The sequence below is a fragment of the Cyrtonyx montezumae genome, unplaced genomic scaffold (genome assembly GCF_038088225.1).
Source record: "Cyrtonyx montezumae isolate F1298 unplaced genomic scaffold, pur_monq_1.0 scaffold_6, whole genome shotgun sequence".
In the NCBI taxonomy this organism is placed as follows: Eukaryota; Metazoa; Chordata; class Aves; order Galliformes; family Odontophoridae; genus Cyrtonyx; species Cyrtonyx montezumae.
Window position 1 is genome coordinate 6,221,737 of NW_027072067.1, and position 16,761 is coordinate 6,238,497.

At 38.3% G+C, this 16,761-nt stretch overlaps 2 protein-coding genes across 2 annotated transcripts in view; one reads left to right on the forward strand and one right to left on the reverse strand.

Moving 5' to 3' along the window:
- The first annotated feature begins 1,924 nt into the window (after positions 1 to 1,924).
- On the forward strand, positions 1,925 to 11,495 carry CHDH (choline dehydrogenase). The gene is made up of 8 exons (XM_065749810.1): positions 1,925 to 1,953; positions 5,562 to 6,375; positions 6,797 to 6,948; positions 7,497 to 7,626; positions 8,305 to 8,439; positions 9,415 to 9,557; positions 10,227 to 10,329; positions 10,722 to 11,495. Exons 2-8 carry the CDS (start codon positions 5,622 to 5,624, stop codon positions 11,138 to 11,140), a joined length of 1,836 nt encoding a protein of 611 aa, XP_065605882.1. The 5' UTR covers positions 1,925 to 1,953; positions 5,562 to 5,621; the 3' UTR covers positions 11,141 to 11,495.
- Positions 11,496 to 16,340: 4,845 nt separating this feature from the next.
- CACNA1D (calcium voltage-gated channel subunit alpha1 D) overlaps positions 16,341 to 16,761 on the reverse strand; it is a 157,734-nt gene continuing 157,313 nt past the window's right edge. The window contains exon 49 of the mRNA XM_065749761.1: positions 16,341 to 16,708. Within this exon, the coding sequence (XP_065605833.1) occupies positions 16,415 to 16,708 (294 nt within the window). The 3' untranslated portion in view covers positions 16,341 to 16,414. The remainder of the gene's footprint in view (positions 16,709 to 16,761) is intronic.

The window sequence follows — 16,761 nt, forward strand, 5'->3', positions numbered from 1 at the left end:
ACTACAGGAATGCTGAAGTTCAAAAGAAGTGAGAATTCTTACCTCTGTAACCATATAAGCAACAGCAGCAACAATGCATACAGCCACAAGTAGAGCAGAAAGGAGAAAACACAAAAATCTTCCAACTGAATTGATTGTGAGGATTTCTGAGGGAAAAAACAACAACAAAAAAAAACCAATCACTTTGAAACAAGTCTTTCATAGCTGAAAGAGCTGACTCCAAAAAATGAATTACTGAAGTGAGCATCTCTAATTTCCATACCTGGAAGAGAAATTTTGCTAGAAGATTAATCAGTGATTATTAACTCTTCTGCGTTATCTCATTCTGACCAAATGAATTTTATCTAAAAACTGTATTAAAAACAAAGAATATCATCTATACACGTGAAATAATGAAACAGTGGAGTACAGCACTTCTGAGAATAGCCATAGCTCTTACACTGTTTCCTGTGCTTGATGGTCACCTCTGTTGATTTTCCATCAGTGGAAGAATGTGTTTCCTACTGTGGTAGTACAGGAGAACTTAGAAGACTATGCTTTTGGTGCGTCATGACTTAACAGAAAATTACATTTGTTTTTTTCAAGTTCTTCATACATTTGGTACTCACAAAGCAGCATTAAACATTCAAGCCCAAGACTGCTTGTTGTAAAATTTACTTCTGTCTCTATTTTACAGACAGTTACATTTGAATTCTGCAAACTTCCTGAGCAGTGTTTTAATCTGTTTAAAAAACAAACTGATTAAATGGATTTCCGCTATAGCTGTGCCCGTGACAGGCACTGTGCACCCTGCAGATGGCAGCTTAGGACCTAACAGAGTTTGTGCTTTGGAATGGGGCAAGTTGCAAGTGGTGGTTAGAAAGAGACACTGTTGTTGCTTGAGTTCAGGTCCTGATGCTTGGAAAGTTAAAGGATAAGAATACGAAGAAAGCTTCAACAGGTTTAGAAACAGTAGCGTCTACATGCCCTAATCTGTGAGGATTTAGTCTATTAAAGGTACTTTTGCTCATCATTGCATAGACTAAATTCATTACCGCACAGAAACCAAGAAAACTTACACAGCACACATTCCCGGATTGAAAGATGACGTTATTATTACTACGCAGAATTCCCCAAATCCCATCTTAAGGCCACGGTTCCCAGGGGAAGGTTCACAAGCACGTCTTCGATTGCGTTCAGCGTGCAGTTTGTGAAGATGTTACGAGGGCGCGTGAGGCGGACTTCGCCCCGCAGCTGCTCGTTGTTTCGAAACACCTCCGAGTTCCCCCGACGGCCTTTCGTGGGCGCCCGGCGTTCAGCTGCGGGCCGCCTCCCCCACAGGCCGCTCCCCCTGCTCGGGGCTGGGGGCGCGTGACGGGATCCGGCCTCGGCCCCGCACCTCGCAGCGCCCGGCCATCCTCCGCCGCAGGAACAGCGTGAGTGGGGCCGAGCGGGAGCCCCGGGCGGGCGCGAGGTGAAGGCCGGGGGAGGGCGGCAGAGGGCGCGGGGCCGCGGCGGGGTAGGAACGGGCGGGGGTGTGCGCCTCTGGCGGACGGCTCTGCGGGAAACGCGGCCTCGAGGTGCCCCGTCCCGCGGAACGGAGCAGGCCCCGCCACCAGCCTACACTGCGAGGCTGGAGGGAGCTCAGTGTGCCCCCAGGGCATGGCCGTGCCGAGCCCTAGGCCTGCAGAGAAGTTTGAGCACGGAGCAGGGCGAGGTGCATCAGCCCGACCCGTTCCTGCTGCGAACTGAGCTGCTCCCAGCATTTCCGTAGGCGGATGAACTCATCCTTTCTGGGAAGGCAGAGTTAGTCCAGGAGAATTCCGCAGCAGATGAACTGAAACGAGGCACGCAGCCTGTGCTGAAAAACAGAGGGATCTGCTTTACCTAAGGGGTTTGTCGCCCCTCCTGCCCTGCACACAGGGCTGGTTAAGGGTAATGGCCTGGAAAGGGCTCACTGCTCCCAGGCACCGGGTCTGTGCTGCTGGACATCTCCAGGCAAGGGACATTTCACATCCACCAGAGAGGACGTGGTCATTTTGGCCCTGGTAAAACAGGAGCGGGAGTAGAATATCGACCAGTGAGAGTTTCCTTTTAGTTTCAGCATCTGTCCAGTGGAGCTGGCACTGGAGCTGAGATGAGTTTGTGGATCATGTAAGAACTGTGCATTAACACTAAGCATATGTATCCAACCATCTATGTTGGATTTACATACAAACAAAATGGCTCAAGAGTTGACCACTGCACCTCAGAGCTTTAAAGCACAGAATATTCATGTATCACCTGCAAACCAATTCTCAAAATCACTGAAATACTACTGACTGACCTCTTCCTTTGCACTCTTCTCAAGAGGAAACAGTCTCATTATCTCCTATGATACTTGGCTACTCCTGTTCCATTTTAGTAAGTTCATTACCAAAAAAGAAAAGGCATAAAGGAAAACGTGAAATAACATGTAAATGTAGATACGATGAAGTTACGTGATGATGTAGATTAAAAACACCACTTCAGTGGCTTAAAAAGAACTTTCAGTCTCGCCTTCTTGGCTGGCAATTCAGCCTCCTAGTCAAGACAGTGGATATCATAACTGTTTGGTACTTATCTTTGATCAGTTTTATTTCCAGTTTTATCAGAGAATGAGAAAGCTCTGACTTATTAATAGTAATCTTGCCCAGAGGCATGCAGCTTTTTTAGATTAGGCACCCCATCCACCACCTTTACAGTCCATTTGTCAATATGCCCTGCTAAGCAAGCAAGGTACCTAGCCTCTTCTCTTCATTATAGACTGAGAGTCCTTTAAATCTGACATTTTAGGAGTTAGGTCCCAGACACACTTCAACTATTTTTGCAGAGAAGGCAAGTTGATTTAATCATTAAACAACCTATGCAGCTTATTTTCCCCTCCCCCTCTCCTTTTTCAAAAGCTGCAGGGAAAACAAAGCAAAAAGAGATGGTCCCTTCTTGACCATCCTTTAGGAAAAATCTCTTTTCACACATAACCCCAAATTCCACATTGAGAAATGTGTTATAGTGATGAACCCCAATCACCTAACTTAAGTACTCTGCCCACTTTTGGCTATATGATTACATACACTGTGAATAAAGTTTTCCTGCTGAGGCTCTCCTGTTCTTTATTCCCTTAAGAACACTGCCTATAAGCTCTTTCAAAAAACACCTACCCCTAAAATAGATACAATTTTTTTCATGTGAGCTCAAATTTCAAAGCTCTGGTGCAATAAACCAATATATTTTATGTTTCCTTATGCATTTCTGCAGAGCTGTTAGCTGACTGATAAGGAACCTTTACTACTTATGAACATAAAAGAGTCATGATATGCCAGAACCCAGACAAAGTCTTCCAGTAATATCCATTATGGCCCAAAAGACAGTGTTTCATTGGTGGTAACTACAGATCATTTCACTAGAAACAAGCTTTTAAAATCTTCCTATTTCTACATGATTTACTTTGGCATAGCTACCACAATATTTAATAGAGCTGGCCATGAAGTTCAGTCATGTGTAAATGTTATACTCAGCATGCCCACCAAGGCTCTGAGAGCCTCAGACAATTCTACCTATTGGGATAACAACTTAATGTTTGCAGTTACAGGTAGGAAACCAACCAAAACCTACTTTTACTGAAATATAGATTTTAGCAAGGTGACATGGGCAGTAAATTATCCCCCTCAAAAGAGCAGGTGAAAACTAAGGGAAAGTTTAGGAAAACAGTTTACTAGGTTAAAATTTTGCTGGTGTTATTGTGTTCAGAGAAAGACTCCTGCAGATTTCCCCAAGACTAAAAGAATTTAAACAATGATAAAACCATGTATGCACATCGAGCTGTACAGATTATTAGAGAGCAAAGTATCATCATGTTCTAGTTTCAGAAAGCAATGACCCCTTCAATATAAGTTTGAATTGCTCTGTGAGCTTCAAAGTATATGCACACAAGAGCCTCTAATCTAGTTAGCTTTTAAAAGGCTCTACACTTCAGTCATAGTGCCCTAGCTTAAAGTAGGGCAGAAACATTACTGTTAATATCAGTGTTGCCTGTGGAATGCCGTTTAGGTTAACATCTTCAGGAGCTCAATAGCTGCTGCTCGTGCTGTAGCAAACCATAAAACTACAGCTCAGTGACTAACTCCCACTGCATGAGATTCCAGGGATTCTACACAGCTTACCCTTATCACCAAGAACTAAGTAGGTCATGGCTGGTAGCCAGCAGTTTGGTTAGGAGGCACAATAACATTTAATGGCATTGTAGATTTTATGCCAAAATCAATAGGCTAATATTTGCTCCAGAACCTGGAAACTCTTCTTATCTACTTAGCAAACACTGACCATCTTTAGCACCAACATCAGAGGTATTTTACTTCTTCAGGAAAGAAGTTCAAAACTTTACCTCATAATGAATATCCCCTAGGAAATATAAAATTTATGAAGGAAGAAAAATATCTAATTATATAGAGACAAAGCCCATATTGTAGGAAAATCCCTAGTAAGCCATCTTATTTTCCTAAAACAACAAAATCTACAACCCAGCAGTTCTCCAAGTCAGTCGCATCTTAGAATTGCAATCATCTTCATTACAAGTAAATCAAAACATAATACCTTTCTGTCTTTCTCCGTAACAACACAAGAAGTCCCCAGACTCTCCCATCCAATAATCCTTTTAATATTCTCCACCTGTAAAACATGCCCTCCTACCTTCAGCTGGGATCCATTTGGAATTAGCCATGTGAGGCTCAGGTGTGTGAACTGCAAGGCTAAACTGTTCTCACACACAGATGTGTGTTCACATTCACATTCTAGAAATTTCAGGATTTGTACAGCCTATTAAAAGCTTTCTGAGAGAAAAAGAAAGTGCTTATTCCCATACAAAATGCATTTGACATTGTACATTACAGTGTAAATAAATGCGGTTCCATCTGGAAGACTTATGATGAGACTGTATCTAATTTTGCTATGGATCCTGGGCTTCCTACCAAGCCTTAGGACCTGGTGGTATCGTATCATAGCTGTATTCAGAGCTGTCCTTCAGGGTCTGGTTTTAGCAGTAAGGGAGGTGTACGAGTGTTGCCTTTACTTACGTTAGGAAGCATTCCCCAAAACCAGTAATTTCTCTATTTCCAGATGAATCGTTTCCATGGTTATAAACTGACTGTGCAATACTACTGTCTCACAAACTTTCAGGGGAGTTTGTGAGAATGTTGTTTTCCTTAAATTCTTACCCTCTAAAGGCAGATAAAGAGAGGCTACCAGGCAAGCAGAGGTTTCCATCTTTCATGGTTTTGGTAAATACTTGAAGATGTGCTTCAGGTATTTATCTCACGAACCAGAAGCAAATCAAAATCAGACTGCATGTAGTACCATATGGTATGCCACGCCACTGGTGCAAGTAAGAGACAGCAAGTTTCAGAATATGTGTATATTGTCTTATTGGCATTGTAGTTAAACTTCTGGGTAGTGAGAATAAGAAAATACAGCACTTCTACCTGAAAACGATGGACATTGTAGAGGTCATACACTGCACTAACGATAACATTTTAATTTGGACTTGTTTGTTTGTTTGTTTTTCCTAGTGCAAAACACTGGATTTTAATTGAGTTTTCTATTCTGCGAGGATAGTGTTATCAGTTAAGATGTCCTGCTTTGTCAGCGGAGTTAAATATTGCAGTCCTGTGAATCAGATGCACAAAGTAACAGGAGCTCTGTTTAAAGCACGCCTGTTAAGGAACACATGGGGCATCAAGGAACAGCAATTAAAAATCTCACGTGCATTGTCTCAGCTTAGTTCTGAAAAGGCAAACTCTTATAATTATGTCATTGTTGGAGCTGGATCAGCAGGGTGTGTATTAGCCAACAGGCTGACTGAAGATCCTCACAGTACTGTACTACTTCTGGAAGCAGGCCCTAAAGACACTGTTTTAGGTAGTAAGAGACTACTGTGGAAGATTCATATGCCTGCTGCATTAACCTATAACCTCTGTGATAAGAAGTATAACTGGTATTATCACACAACTTCACAAAAGCATATGGATAACAGAATTATGTACTGGCCCCGAGGAAGAGTGTGGGGTGGTTCCTCTTCTCTCAATGCAATGGTATATATTCGTGGGCATGCAGAAGATTACAATCGATGGAGCAGAGAAGGGGCTGTAGGATGGGACTATGATCATTGCTTGCCCTATTTTAAGAAGGCACAAACACATGAATTGGGGTCAGATCAGTATAGAGGTGGAAAAGGACCTTTGTATGTGTCAAGAGGGAGAGCAAACAATCCTCTTCATCAAGCATTCCTGGACGCAACCCAGGAAGCTGGATATCCCTTCACAGATGATATGAATGGCTATCAACAAGAAGGATTTGGCTGGATGGACATGACAATACACCAAGGTAAATTATAAAGGTTTCCTTAAGGAATTCGTGTTTCTGACCCAGCAGGAACACTGAAATAATTTTAGAATACAGACATAACCTGCACTGAATGCTATTTGGTTGTTTGGACTCATGAACAGCTACCAATCTATATTTGACCTCATTTCACAGGAGCTTTCTCTCAGTCTAGACTATATTTCATATAAAAATGTATTGGAATGCATACTTTGAGTTAAATTTGTGAGAGCAGCTTTTCTGATCATCACTGTGGAGTTTGTTATGTTAAAATAAAACATCTAGTTATATATCAAATAATATTTGCTTTGAATACTACAGAAGAATGCTTTTCTTGTATAAAAAGTCCTGATTGGCATTGGTGAAAATCTTGAGGAAAACTTCGTGCAACTATTTTGACCTTTACATTAAGCATACATTACAGGTAAAAGATGGAGCACAGCTAGTGCTTACCTTCATCCAGCTATATCACGCCCAAATTTGTCAGTTACCGAGAAGACTCTTGTAACAAAAATCTTGTTTAAAGGAACAAAATCCATTGGTGTTGAGTATGTGAAAAATGGACAAAGGAAACAGGTAAGAGATTTTTATTTTCCAGTATGAAGGACATTATCCAAAACAAAATTCATAAATAAACAAATAAAACACACATATAAGAACGTACTACAAGTGATGCTTTACTCTGTAAAATGTCAGCTTTTCAGAAATCATGTTGTATCTTCCAGTATATGATTCTTTGTGAGTTACTTGCAGTAGGTGATACTTCAGTTGTATTGATTTAGAGTTTGTCTCCATTTCAGAGATGCAGTTTTTCAGAATTGCCTTTCTGAAATACCAGTGTTTCAGCACATTACATTTTACAGAGATAGTATACAGTGTAGGTTCCAGCTTTAAGCATTACACAACACTGTTGTGTGATATCAGGTAATGGCTTGTCTGCTCATAGTGAAAGCTTGATCATTTCTCCTTAAAGAAACTTCTAGCAAGACAGTAATATATTTGGAATAAGAAAAATATGAGGGAGGGGTGTTCTAATCTCAGTCAGAACTGTATCTGAATAGAACCTCACTTACATTCAGATCAAGCTTAATAACATTATGACTTTTCTGCTCATTTCATTTTAGGCTTTTGCCAGTAAAGAAGTTATTTTAAGTGGAGGTGCCATAAATTCTCCACAGCTACTTATGTTGTCTGGGATTGGCAATGCAGATGACTTAAAAAAACTGGGGATCCCTGTTGTATGCCACCTTCCTGGTAATTTTATTATTTCTTTCAACCTTGTATCTTCCTAAGGATTAAATTCAAATTCAGTTGAATTGAACAAATTCATGAATTTTGATTGTCTTTATGTCAGGAAATATGGACTGAAATCAACAGCGTTACAAATGAGTGGAAACATGCATTGATTTTAGAACTGAGCAATGCCCCCCTACAGTTTCTCCACTGTGTTTGATGTGGAATATCCCTTTCTGAAAAATGCTACTAAGTGGCTTTAAAGTAAAGCTGCATACTTACAATTTAGAATTTTGGATGAGGGGTTTAGATCCACGAGAGATTGTATTAGATCTCATTGACAGATATATTAAAAGCTGGAAAGAACAACATGAGCTTCTTTAAACTAGAAAATCTAATAGTCTATTCAGCACTCAAATGTGGCAATTTTAGAACAAATGATACATCTACCATTTAACTTTCTATTTTCATTCTAGTTATGCTATGTTTAGTTAAAACCTGATTATGACATGAGCAAAAGGCTGATGGTATGACTCATGGTCTTGGTCCTAGTCATCATCACCACTGGAGGAGGTTGGGTTAGTTTTTATTTATGCTGTTTTCTGGTAGCAAATTTTAAGTATAATTGTTTTATGTGGAATAACTTTGTTTTCTTTTTCCTTTCTTTTCCTTTCTGTCCCTTTTAAATCTTTTAATCAGGAGTAGGCCAGAACCTTCAAGATCATTTAGAAGTTTATGTCCAGCACAAGTGCACCAAACCTATTACTCTATATAGTGCACAAAAGCCAGTTAACATGGTGAGGATTGGTCTAGAATGGCTTTGGAAGTTTACAGGTATGAAACAAAGTGTGCAATTCTTCTACCACTGATTGCTTTGCAATTATTAAATCTTTTTATCTGTGAATTTTGAATTTCATATGAAATTATTTTATCTCCTTTAAAATAACGAACTTACTTTTTTATAAATCAGAGTATTTTAAATCAGTTATAATGTTTTAGGTATCAAGTGAGTTTTTTATATGGTGTTATTTAACACATTTATATCTCCATTTAAGAATAACTTTTAAATCTTGGTGGCACTGAGAAAAGCTGTGGTAAAAAAAAAAAAAAAGGAAAAAAGATTATTTAAAAATAGATATTGCAGATTAAAAATATGCTCTGAAGTGAATTGGTTTTCCTTATTTTGTTGCTTTAGGCAGAATCCCTAAGAGTTTCTTTTGTTAAAAATGGCACTCTCATTTTATAACAATCCAACTTTATTTCATAATAATCCAGAGTTTAAAAAGAATCTATGAAAGTAATCCTTGAAATTATTAAAATAGCTTGGCCAAACTCAGAGCCTTCAGCTGTCCCAAGCTGATGACTTGTGCTGTGTATGTGTGGCATTTTATCTTGGAAGAAATGGTCACGGAGGGATGAATCACAGTTTCAAATGGATCTGAAAATAACATAATATGAGGGTAGCTGTAGTCTTTTCATCTTTCCTTTTTAGGGTAGGCACTGTGGATGTCTTTGCCTATTACATGGGATTGATGGGATAGCCATATTTCTTCTCTTGGAGCATGCAGTGCAAAGATATCAGGGTGCTGCTGTTGGTTCCCTCCACACCTGACAGAGTCCCAGTACAGAATCTGTTCTGAATTTGCTCTATCAAAGCATATTACTGCACTCTTTGTATCTGTTGTAGTGGAAATAAGAAGGAGGAATTACTTTCAGAGCAACTTATGTATTATCTATAGTAAAACAAGTTGGTTTCTTGCTTTTCTGAGGTCTCGTAATGGCACTTTATCTCTGATTTTTACTCTCTAGGTGAGGGAGCCACTGCCCACTTAGAATCTGGTGGGTTTATCCGAAGTCAGCCAGGAGTTCCTCACCCCGACATTCAGTTCCACTTTCTCCCTTCTCAGGTGATTGATCATGGTCGGGTTGCTTCCACAATGGAAGCTTACCAGGTGAGTTTTTTAAGAACATATTCCCGTAATGTTCCATAGTCCCTGTAGGAAGTAGACTGATCTTTTAGTGTGGTCATTTATAATTTGGCTGTACATTTTTTCAGCACAGAGAGTTGGCTTAACTTCCTGCAATGGGGAAAAAAAAAAAGATAATTATTTGATATTGCTGCCAAAATTACGTTGCTTTTTATCTATGTAAATGTGTTTAAGTAATTGCACTGTTGAAGTGCCATTAGTACTATTCATTAGGACACTGTTGTGCTAGATGCTGTCCAAAACTAAACCAAGGTGTTTCCTGTTCCACTACGGTTTAGGCAGAGTGTATGAAGAATATGCCATTTATTTTTTGGCACAAATCCAACCTCCTTTTTAAAATGTGATTTTGATCCAGAAGTATGTGCTGTTCCTGACTGTGCATGTTCTTCTTGCTGATCTCTTCAGCGATTATAGTAGTTTGATCTGATTGCCTTAGAATGCTGTGCTACTGCTAAGTAGGAATTTTAAATCGAAAAAAAAAAATAGCTGTAAGTTGAGAAGACAGGTATATTCTCTCTCCTTTGTGGGATATCATATTTGCAAAATCTATCCAAATTGAAAAAGAAATAAAACGTTCTAAATTGGGAAATATGCCTGGTGGGATTCTGTCATGAGTATAGAGTGGGTTTGCAGGTCCACGTAGGACCCATGAGGAGCACCAGTGTTGGCTGGCTGAAGCTGAAGAGTCCAGACCCAAAGGACCACCCAATCATTGAGCCTAACTACATGTCAGCAGGTAAAAGCAGCCTCTCCACCCTCTGATAACAGCTTACTTCCTGCCCGATACAGTAGCAAGTTTTCACATGGACTGAACATCAGTTCAGAAGTGATGGTTGGAGCACTGTCAGATTGTATCAGCAAGATCACTGTCCAAAGTACTGTGCAGATCTAAAGAACTCCTTGCTAAGGAAATCAGAGACAGCGGGTATAGCAAATTAAAGAGCAACTCTTCATAGCTCACCTATTACCTCGTGAGAGCATGCAATGTATGTAGCTATGTTCTTCATAGTGAGTATTAATCTTCAGCAGTAAGTGAGATTCTTCCCCTCTACCCTTCTCTCTTTTATGCTATTTTCTTTTTTTCTGCTATGTGAGAGTGGACTTAGAGCCCTCTTATTTTCTCTGCAGAAAGAGATATTTGGGAGCTCCGCCAGTGTGTCAAGCTGACCAGAGAGATCTTTGCTCAGAAAGCATTTGAAAATTTCCGTGGACCTGAAATTCAACCAGGAAACGCTGTTCAGTCTGACAAAGAAATAGATGCCTTCATAAGACAGAAGTCTGATAGTGCTTATCATCCTTCTTGCACTTGTAAAATGGGTCAGCCTTCAGATAACAGCGCTGTAGTTGATCCCCAAACAAAAGTAATTGGTGTTGAAAATTTGAGAGTAGTAGATGCCTCAATAATGCCCAGTATAGTCAGTGGGAATTTGAATGCCCCTACTATTATGATAGCAGAAAAAGCTGCAGATATAATTAAGGGGCTCCCATCACTTCAGGAGAAAAACATTCCTGTGTATAAACCCAAGACCTTGGAAACACAACGATAAACAGTGTTGTCATCCTTTCACATTTTTGCCACTTTGCAAACATCTGCATTGTATCTCACATTGGAAGTGCCAACAAAATAAATGCCATGGAAAACAACACATCTTAGTAAAGCAGCTATTAATTTGCTTTACTCTGTTATATAAGATTATCTCCTTTTTTATTTTTCTTTAAATCAGTTGGCTCAAGCTGTTTATTTTAGTTGGACAGGAAGAGATTGCTCTGTGTTATTTTCAAAGTCTTTATGTCTTATTATTTAAAGGAATAATTTTATCTGTTTTGAGATGATTTCCCAGGATTACTCAGTAAGTCCCACACTCTGCAAAGTAAATGTAAACACTTATGTACTTAAAGGCCAAAGTATCTGAATTCATAGGAGAGACACTGAACATGTCCAGGATTTGTCAGATGTGTCTTTTTTTATGGGAAGAATGCAGCATTCACAAATCCTTACTAAAAGTTAGACTTTATCATACTTAGGTGTCTTAACTTAAAAAAAAGGACATAGGCTACATTTATCAAAAACTATTTTTTTTCTAATGAAGACAAAACCAGAACTGATATCTATAAAAACATATCAGAAAACTTGACTTTTTGTTTTATTTTGTTTTTAATTTTTCGAGAAACATTTAGGCTCATTTAGTTGTGCTGCTTTGTTTTGTACCTCAGTAAGAGGTCCACACTCCCACTAATTTCTGTAACATTACTGATCTTTGCTTAAAGATGAGTGCATGCAAAAGATACTCAGTAGTGCCAGGCTATCAATCAAGATAAATAAAAATATTTATAGCTGAGGTAAGCTGAGGTAGCTTTAAAATGGAAGTTCACTCAAAATAACTGCATTAAATAAGATATCACTGATATTAGGAGAGATCTTTCTGAATTCAAAGGGAAACAGCTTACTCAGTAAACCAATGCTATGCTTCAGTTAGGACTTAAATTTCTGTTTACTGTTTTCAGATATGTCAAGCAAATACATGGTCTGCATGGCTGTTTTCTGTGTGTGTCTAACATGCTGGTGCTGAACTGAAAAACAAGGAAACAAAATACCTAAAGAAATTGAATTCCTTAACTGGAAACGAATTCATTGAACTGTAAGGATTTGTTAAATATTCCAAAACAATTTCAGACTAAGTAGCTGTTGAATTATAAAGCAAAAGTTTCGGAACCTTCAGATTGCTCGATACTTCCCGTGAAGAGAATAAACTTTTTTTTTCCAGGAAAAGTGAAATCTTACACCATTTGAGCAGACTGAAAACAAAAACAAACAAACAAAAAAACAACCCAAATAAAAAAGTGCTGATTCAGATGTTGGCTAGAAAGACAACTGCAGACGGTTAGGGCAGATTTTTCTACCTGGTGCTGCTGCAAAGCAATGGTTGGAAGCCCTGCTGCCAGCTGAGAGAAAGGACTTAATTGATCAGAGTATCTGTATAAGGAGAAAACAAAATTTCTGAAGATGTAAGGGGACAGAAGTGAACATCACTCCCAAAGGAAAGAGGTAAACCCTTTCTATGTACGTTATGTATTTGCCTGGAATGTGGGGAACAAAAAGAATATTTTAAGTCAGAGATGACTGCCTGTATTAGTAAGACAGTTCACCTGACACAACTTCATTTAGGGAGAGCATGAATTATGTATAGCATACCACTTCTATAGCAACTAATAGCTTTTATTCAGCACCTATTTTGAGTTTTTCATTTAAAGAGATTCTCTGTATCTTAGTGTCATTTACAGTATGAACTATTAAGGGATGTTCAGAATAATATACAGTGATGAGACTTACCACAGTCCTGTGCGGTTGAGAGAGGAAGCAATTAGCAAAGAGGTAAGACTGAAGCTCCTGCACTTGCAGATTCACAGTGTGGGTTTCCATTCTACACATGTAGCATGGAATTGTTATTATGCAACTGCAGAGGATTAACTAGTTGCTAGGTTACATAACCTATTACTTGAACACACAGGGCTATCATCTGCCATTATGCCAAGTTGTAAGAGATCAGGAAATAGCAAGGTTAGCTCAATGTATAAAATTGCATGTCTTATGCTCATGTGTCTTGCTGCATTTTACTATCAAGGTACACTTTGCTGCATTGCGTAATCAGACAATCAGGCATTTGTGCTGAACCATCCTCATCTTTTCTCTCAGTTCTAAACATATAGTCCTTGCGAATGATTCCCCTTCTAAATGTTTGAACATTTTTTGCATTGCTGTGAAGCTGCAGTTACCTTATTAATTCAGACCTCACTGCTACAGAACTTGATAAAATAGTTACGTGAAATTTTGGGGAAAAAAATAAAAACATCTGTACATCTTAGTAGTAGTTCCAAAGTTCTAGTAGATATATAACACTAGCATCTTATTTGTGTGCAATGTTTAAATGAATATAACTTCACTTAGCTGTATTTAACTCCCTGCTAATGGACAACTATAATGCTTTCTGTCATTATGTTCATATGAAAACACATCTGGGAAATTGTGATAAATGCATTAATTGTTGAGATCACTTTCATTTATTTATTTATTTTTTGGTGGAGTGATGACTATGATTGGCAGTATTCTAAGGCTGCCAGTTACCATGTAATCATGCATATATGGGTTACTCTTTTTTCCTTACAATTCTGTGATAAAATTGAACAGGTATTGTCTGTATAGTTAGACCATTAACTATACAGAACATGACTTGTAGCTGAATTTCCTCCATCATTTATGTTTGTTTTCTCATAAAATAGTATATCTGCCCCAAAGAGTGTCTTCCTCATCAGACCATTCAAAACTGAGGTCTAACTCTACTGCTAGACAGAAAATACAGTGAAGTCAGCATATCCTTTTCTTTCTGTTCAGACATATGCTTAATTAAAGAAATCTTGTGCAGTGCAGTCTGCTACATTAGATGTGCTATGAAAAATCTATGCAATTAAGCATCCTGTCAGGGATTTTGTTGTTGCTGTTTTCAGTGTTCATCTCCAGCTGCCTTAAGGGCATTTTTCAGAAATGAGGTGGAGGTATGAAAACTTCTCACTATTCTGTGAAATAAAATCTGAAAACTTTATTTGGGTATTGTAAACTCTGCTTCTGTAAGCTGGGATGGGTAACCCACCCAAGTGACAGATAGACACAACAGATTTAGTTTCCACTTAGATTTATCTGATGGTTTCCATAGATCTACACCTCTGGGAGTATTAAACCCCTGTAGTGCACAGCAGGAACAGTGCTCTTTATCATACAAATACTCTCATCACTTTTCTCCTTTCTGGTTAACAGCAGCTATTCATAATGGACTCGCACACTGTAACACTGCAGATTAGTTATCAAATTCCATGCACTGCTTCCCATTCTCCAAATGGTGCAAGCAGAATTCCACTTTTGGAGCTTCCTGGTGAAAAAAAATGTTAGAGAAGGAGTCCCGGGTATAATAAAATTATTACACAGTTTTATTTTGAAGAACATTTTGCATTTGTTTTAATACAAAATGATTTAGGTCAAGAAAGAATTTACAAACCTTTAAGTTCTTATCCTGGCATTTGAAATAAGAATGATTCCAGAGGAAGTCTGTAAGCTATTCATAGGAAATTGCCATTATGTACAAAATGTTTATTGACATGTTTTAAACATCACATTCGTAAAAATGTGAACTGGATTGCTATCTAGCATATGAACTACAGGTAAGACCTGATAATGTAACTTGTTTGAACAAGTCATTGTTATCCAGTGCTAACAAAATAGACAGTAGCTTTCAGTAGTTTTTGATTTTCCTCCAAGGTTGTATTAGCCTCAAAGTCATTTCAGGGTTTTTACTGCATTGTGAACAATATCTCAGCCCTCTTTTGATTGCATAAAAATAAATCTTTGAAATAGTACACATAAAACAGAAAGGTAGAGGCAATAAAGTTGTATACTTTTTATATAATTGTTTTGGGTTTTTTTGGTTCTGTGAAGAATCATTCAGTCATATTTCTTCTGAGCAAAGTAAGTGTTTCCATTTACCTCTGAAATAGTTTCTGTCCTAGATGCTTCCTATCAAAGTAGGGTACATTGGTAATGTACTTTGTCAAAACAGACTCTCCCATGACCAGTAGTACCCTGGCATGAACTTGCCAATTTTTTAACGATTTAGTTCAGTAGCATGGGATTAATACAAAAATAAAATTACAGCTTATTTTTCAATCAAAATGTTAAAATAATTTTGAATCTTTCACCTTTCCAAGTATAAGACTGCAAATGGTCAACTGTGCATTCCTTACACAGAGAGATTCATTTGACACCATTATGTTAAAAAAAACACACCTGTATTGTCAAGTTCAAACTTGACACTTTATCCCAAAAAGATTTACAATGAGAGGTGGCTCTATTTAAATATTTATGCTATAGATCTATATATTCCAAGTAAAAATACTCATATCTAGAATTCTGTGGAGAGTTACAATAATTAGGGTCCATAAATATTGCTGCAGTTCAATTACGGTACAATAATTACAAAATATAGAACATCTCTTTACAAATACAAATCATTGTATATTACAATTCATTTACAATAATTTCTACTATATATTTTTTAGCAAACTATCTTATCTAATTCTACTTTAACCTGGTTGCAAGTGCATTAGTAAGAATGCAATTATTCCAGTATATTTTGCCCTTAACGTGATAGTCATAAAACAGACCATCTGAATGATATTTTCCTATGTAAACTGGTGTTACATATGACAGAGTATTCTTTATATAACTTCTTTTTCCAATGATCTCTAACAGGTAGAGCATGACAAACCATGTTTTAGAAGAGCATTAAGAAAAGAAATCAGGAGGCAGGTTTGAAAACAGAATAGATATGCGATGGATAGCTGATATGCTCTTGAGTACTGAGGTAATGACATTATTGGTTGTCATCACTCACCTCTTGTGCTGGGCTTACACATTTTCACTGACAAAATCCTGCTCTACTATGAAGGACAGCAGCACAAGGTTGAAGGACAGGCAAGATATTATGCCTCAGAATCCCACTGTAGCCCTCAAAAAAAACCTGATTGTCAGAACCTGCTTCTTTTCAAAATTACCTTATTCCTACAGAGAAGCTGAAGATTCTGTGGGAAGAGATGATGTGCTGCAGCTCTGATCACATTTCAGCAACCCGGAGATAATCTGTTCATGAGTTATGGCTTCCTTGAGGTGTGACATCACTTGTACAAAACTGGATCGGTTAACTCCAACTAGTGCCTAGCATCTTTAAACTATGAGGCACTTTTTCTGTTATTAAAATCATTTCCCTTGCTAAATACTATAAGCTTGTAATGCATATCATTTCATCAGCTAAGTCTTCTTCATATCGTCCAGGTTCTGGCTCTTCATCACTGTAGCCAGGACCAAAATCTTGAAGTTCATAATCTTGCCTGCTTAAAATGGGAAACATATCCCCATTGGTCCCATTGCTAATATTCCCATTGAGAAGGTTACTTGCCGCACTTTCCATCTCATCGATGGTCATGTCACAAGCGTCAGCAATCTCATGTTTTGTAGCTGAAACAAATTTAGGGTCCTTTGCATACCTTCCTAGGCCTTCAGATATAAGTACCTGGCAGATGGAGAGGAGAAAATGAGATATAAAGCAGAATTATGGGAGAACAG